General features: G+C 35.8%; 1 protein-coding gene across 1 annotated transcript; it reads left to right on the top strand.

Moving 5' to 3' along the window:
• The first annotated feature begins 510 nt into the window (after positions 1-510).
• On the top strand, positions 511-2,633 carry LOC122649904 (probable xyloglucan endotransglucosylase/hydrolase protein 32). The gene is made up of 4 exons (XM_043843162.1): positions 511-869; positions 975-1,075; positions 1,230-1,447; positions 2,267-2,633. Exons 1-4 carry the CDS (start codon positions 674-676, stop codon positions 2,628-2,630), a joined length of 879 nt encoding a protein of 292 aa, XP_043699097.1. The 5' UTR covers positions 511-673; the 3' UTR covers positions 2,631-2,633.
• Positions 2,634-6,000: the final 3,367 nt, after the last annotated feature.

The raw sequence follows: 6,000 nt of genomic DNA, 5'->3' as shown, positions 1-6,000 counted from the left end.
TTTGGTCCGACCCTGTCCGATTTAACAATTTCTGGATCCAGGGGTATGTCTATATTTCCTCGGGTTAGGGCTTCTCTATATAATGTTCTTATCTCTGAGAGGGTTGTAAGAGAGGTTTTGTAACATTTCCAAAGAATAGTGAAATTCATTCTGTTGCTCGGCCGTGGATGTAGCTTCCATTTTGGGGGTGAACCACGTAAATCCTGTGTGTTTGTGTGTGCTTGTTCTTCTCTGTTTTTCGTATTTCTTCTACAAATCGTCATTTCTAGGCGTTGTTTTCTTAACATTTGACCCCTTCAGTAGTCGTTGCACTCGCTTACTGGGTCCCGTCGAGATAAAACCAGAAACACATAGAGATATTTTGAAACTTCATTTTATAAAATACAACAACTTATGGTAATGAGAATTTGAGTTTGTAAACCCTTAGAATTGTTTTCTTTACCCACATTTAAAACCAAACGTTTTTGCCTTTTGGTTCTTGTCTGAATGTGCAACTCTCCATCAGCCTCCTTATCAACACATTTGTCTGGTGGGTCCTCTGATTTCCATATTTATATCAACTGTACTCCCCTACTCTTTCCCATGTACAATACCTCTTGGTGCCTGCATTTAAGGCTTTAGAGCAAATTAAAGTTCCTCCTTCCTCCTTCAATCTCTTCTTTCTTCTGAAGTCATGGCTTTCTTTTCTCTCTTTCTCATCCTTCTAATGGTCCCTTTTAGCAATGCCGACTGGCCACCTTCACCTGGTTACTACCCAAGTTCCAAATTTAGGTCTATAGGCTTTTACCAAGGCTATAGAAATCTCTGGGGTGCTCAACACCAGAGTCTAGATCAGAACACATTGACAATCTGGCTTGATAGTACCTCAGGTCACTTATAAAGTTCATAATTCATGTTTTCTTAGTTGTATCTCTTGAAATTCTTGGTGGGTTTCTGATAGTTTTTTCTTCTCCTTTGCTTGAATTCTTGAACAGGAAGTGGGTTCAAGTCGATTCACCCATTTCGTTCTGGGTACTTTGGTGCTGCTATTAAGCTTCAATCTGGTTATACTGCTGGAGTTATTACATCTTTATATGTGAGAATTAAACTGTTTAATTTCCTCTCTCTCTCTCTCTCTCTCTCTCTCTCTCTCTTCCATTATTTGAATAATGTTTGATGATATAATCTTATATATATGTCTTTAATTAAACAATCCCATTTGTGGTTTTTTGTGAATTGGGAAATGGCAGCTTTCCAACAATGAAGCTTATCCAGGGTACCATGATGAAATTGACATCGAATTCCTTGGAACAACACCAGGAAAGCCTTACACATTACAGACTAATGTGTACATTAAAGGAAGTGGAGATGGGAATATTATTGGAAGAGAGATGAAATTTCATCTTTGGTTTGATCCAACAAGTGATTTTCACAACTATGGTGTACTTTGGACCCCAAAAGAGATCATGTAAGCCCTCTATTTAATTTCAGTTACTCTTTAACTCATAATGCTATTACTATTAACTTTTGCTAATTATATCCTAGTTTTTTTCTTTTTTCTTTTTTTTTTTTGGGAAGGGGGCACTAATTACAATAAGATGATTAAAACATGTATTTTTCTTTCAAAAAGAAAAACCAAATTAATTAATTAGTTATCAATTCTCATATATATGTTACGACTTTTGAATAAGTGTAATTCTTGTTAGATTCTCACTAGTTGTCACGTTCTAACTTTGATACCTCTTGTTAGGAACTTGGACCAGAAGATATCATTAAAAGCTAATCTTTAAGGAGAGAGAGTGTACAACTACCTATATGTTTGGATCTTTATCCCTTTTCCTGTCGGGTCCAGTTCGTTAGTGCCCCTAACAAGGGCGTGGGGCATAATGACCACCATACCCATGCCCAAACATTCTGCCTAAGTGGGGTCCACCCCCCCCCCTCCCCTACTAGAGGCACTGGGGAACTGGGCCGGACAAGGAACTGGAGGAGATAATTTTTTCTATAAATCTCTACATTGAGTTACTCATATTCAACGTAAAGTTACGGTTTTCGTGTATAAACCCATTATTTTCTCCTCACAAAGTAAGGTTACTCACCTCTATAATTAAAAGAAAAAAAACCTGCTTGTCTTTTGCTCTTGGAGACTTGGGAGTGCATTAATAGTAATATTGGATAACACTAAAACATAAAAGCAAGTATAATTAAATGTCTGATTAATTAAAGTGACTTGAGTTTAATGTTGTTTTGGATTTTGATTAATGAGTGTATCTATGTGGGGTTTCAGATTCTTTGTGGACGATATACCCATAAGAAGGTATCCAAAGAAAAGTGATGCCACCTTCCCATTAAGGCCAATGTGGGTATATGGATCAATATGGGATGCCTCATCGTGGGCCACAGAAGATGGAAAATACAAGGCCAATTATAACTACCAACCCTTTGTCGGCAGATACAACAATTTTAAGCTCAGTGGATGCTCAGCCTACGCACCAGCTTGGTGCCACCCAGTGTCGGCCTCACCGTATCATTCTGGTGGTCTGTCTCGTCAACAGTTCTATGCCATGCTATGGGTACGGAGGAGTTACTTGGTCTATGATTACTGCACTGACTATAAGAGAGACCGTTCCCTTACCCCCGAGTGTTTCTGATTTTTTTTTACTTTTAAATCTTTTCAAAAAACTGTTACTTTTATTCTCTTTTTAGTTTTTACTGCAAAACCATTGGAGTATATTGAGATGGGTCGTCCCCTTTGCCAAGGATTGAAGCAAGTGCAACTCTGCATCCAAGCCTCCAAGATTTCAAAGATTTTATTATTGTTTTTGTTCTCTTTTTTTTTTGATGAATTTATTTTGCGTAAGACATGTATTTTATTGGGCTTGTAAGTTATTTTATGAATTTTTTATCTAAAACGGTTCTCGACTAAAGACAAGAGTACTGAACATCCTTCATTCATATGATCGTCACATTATCTTTGTTGCCCTTTTTGGTATAGTGTGGTTGTGGGGTTTTTTTTTTTTGTTTTTTTATTGATGGAAGAAAGATGAGAAAGAGAAAGAGATATGGAAGATGCAAGTGTTGATGCAATAAGCAATAAAGAAAGGCCCATTTATTTTTACATGTCAGTTCTTCCCTCATTCACCTTTTCCATTTCTATATTCTGATTGTGTTTGTGTTTATGTTTGTGTGGTTGTGGATGTCATAGAAGTTGGTGCAATTATTGGGGTTGTAATGGCTTTATATTGGGAGATTTGTAAATGTAAATGTAAAGGGAAGGCCATTAAAGATGTAGCAGTAAAAAAAGTCATAAGTTCCATTTATGGTTTAAAAACTATTAAAATTATTAATTCCTGAAAATGAATAATGGATTCATATAGTATATAACCTTCAATGAGTGAGAGAGAGAGAAAAGTTATATAAGATTTATAAGATAATCGGAGAGGGACAGGGACACTGTCCATGTGCAGTAACACCAATGGGGGTACGGGATGGAGTATCATAAAGGAACGGCAAGGTCATTTCAAATGGGAAAAAGAGAGAAAGATAAAGAGGGTACTAGCTTATGGTACTCCAGCGGTTTGCCTAGCATTTTCCTAAAAAATATGTAATAACTTCAGAGGCGGTTACTTGTTTTGATGGTGAAAAATGTCAATGACATTCGTGTCACCTGTGAAGGGTACACTTTTTTTTTTTCTCTCTCTCTCTCTCTCTCTCTCTCTCTCATGAAATGACTCTTTGCTCTTCAATGTACGAAATTGTTACGTCACTCAATCCTTATTAGTGTGCTCCCTATCCTGCTTGCTCAAAGAACCCTATGTTAAAAGTAAAACTGAAACCAAATAGATATAAAGTTGCCAATGAATTCAATTGGTGAGGTCTATTATACTAAGTGTAGCATAGGATTGAATGGCTGTGGGCGAGTTCAATATTGTTTTTGGTAAATTGGGGGAGTTCAATATGCGAGATCTATTACTAAAGCTATCTTTGGTATCAATTATGGTTTTATCGGACACATTTTCACTTTTGTAGGTGTTTTGGTATTGTTTATAGATCATAGTTCTATTTAAAATAAATCAGAATAACACAAAAAAATATAATAGGCTCAAGAGCTAATTATGTATTATGATTAAAAATCGATTTTTTTGCCACTTATGCTCAACGTTAATGAACACATGTTCATACAACCTAAAATCGAGGAAAAAACTTCATTTGCTACTGTTATATATAAGAAAAGCACACAAACTAGTACCTACATCTTGCGAAATATTTATATTCAAAAAAAAATTTGTTACACCTTTAAGTTTAAGATTTGGGAAAGAAGATGGGTGAATGGGGCATCTCTTCACCCACCACTTAAACTTTGTATAGATAGACTTTGTTGGTTTAGGCCCCATTTCTCATAAAAACATAGGCATATCAAAACAATTTATTTTTATTCTATAATCCATATTATATTTAGTGGTTATCAAACGATTTTTATGTTTACATTGATTTTCATTAATGAATTTTTATAAATAGGTCATAAACAAAAACGTAAAATGATACCAAAGATAGTCTAAGTGTAACATAAATGTAGGACTGAATCCCGCTTCAAGGCCAAACTTGCACCTCTATTCAGTCTTATATATATCTAGTGGTTAAAACGCTCCGTTTATTTTGGCGTAAAACTTTATTTGAAAACTTTCACTTCAAAAAATTTGACAAATAAAATTTTACATGTTGAAAAGTGTTTTAATGTTTGTTTTTTTTTTTTTTTATGAAAAAAAAAACATTGAAAAATAACATATAAAATTTTACGTCGAAACAGACTGAGTCAGGAAATGAATTTCCCTTCACCCTTGTTAAAAGAAGGATTTCTTCGTCCAAGTCTCTTGTCTCTTGTCCCTTGATAGGGGTGCAAGTTTGGCTGGCTCAAGCCCGCCCTAATCAGCCACTGTTTGGTTGGCGGAAAACTATCGCCTTTAAGCCTTTTTTGAAAAAGAAAATATCTCATAAATGACGGTGATAAAGTTGGAATCGTCCACTGAAATTGACTTTGTAACCTGAGGTTTTCGTTTTTCCATCTAACCAGTTATCTGAGTCTTCTATCTAATGGTTCATGTGGGGAGATATAAAGCATATGTTTTCTAGCCAGCCTAGGTTAGAAGAAGATGAAAAGAATGATTGAAGGTTTGTTGGCAAAAGGAGATGCAATGGCAAAAGGAGATGCAAGAAAAAGCAAAGTAGTAATTTTATTTTTTTTATAGGAAAAGCAAAGATATACTAATAAAAAGAAACTAGAGTTTGTACAATATTATCCGTAAGTCTCAAAGGTTTCATATGAATAGCTAGATATATATAAGTAGCAATTAATAGTGCACAAATTAAGTAATACTGGTAACATATAGATGCAGATGAAGAAAAACCATCGAAAGTAATCACATCATCTAATAATTTTATGGGAGGAGGTCACTACCAGGCTGCGTGGCCCCTGCATCAATGTGGGGCCAATAAGAATGCATGCCGATGAATCTATTCGGCTCCTCTCCTACGAGCCCATCATCGCCCAAGGAGTGCACAGTTAGGCATCCAATGTGTTGGGTCCCCATGCACGCCCAGCCCAGCAGCCCAGCCGTTGGATGCCTCACTGGACACTCATTGAGCGCTGGACTCGCAGGGGAGGAGCCTGATCCAGAATTCAGCAGGGGTAGGATTTTTCATTTCATGTGTCTGTGCAAGTGTTATACAGTTTGGCAGCCTTCTTTATCCCTAATTTTATTTAATAAAAAGTATTCATTTACGTATGAGACTATCTAAATGTCAATAACACCTCTATATGTGTACTTAGAATTTGACATCTTCTTATAGTTACCCCTTGTTTTATTCTCAAAAGTTCTTTAATTTAGGGGTATAAAAGGGTTTTCAAAATAATTAAAAGTGACATGTCATTATGTCATTAGGAAAACTGTTATGGACATGCATATTATTTGAATACATAAGTGAAAAGACAGTATTTACCTTAATTGAGAAAAATAAAGTGTC

The sequence above is a fragment of the Telopea speciosissima genome, chromosome 2 (genome assembly GCF_018873765.1).
Source record: "Telopea speciosissima isolate NSW1024214 ecotype Mountain lineage chromosome 2, Tspe_v1, whole genome shotgun sequence".
NCBI classification, from domain to species: domain Eukaryota; kingdom Viridiplantae; phylum Streptophyta; class Magnoliopsida; order Proteales; family Proteaceae; genus Telopea; species Telopea speciosissima.
This window is presented reverse-complemented; position numbering and strand designations above follow the sequence as displayed.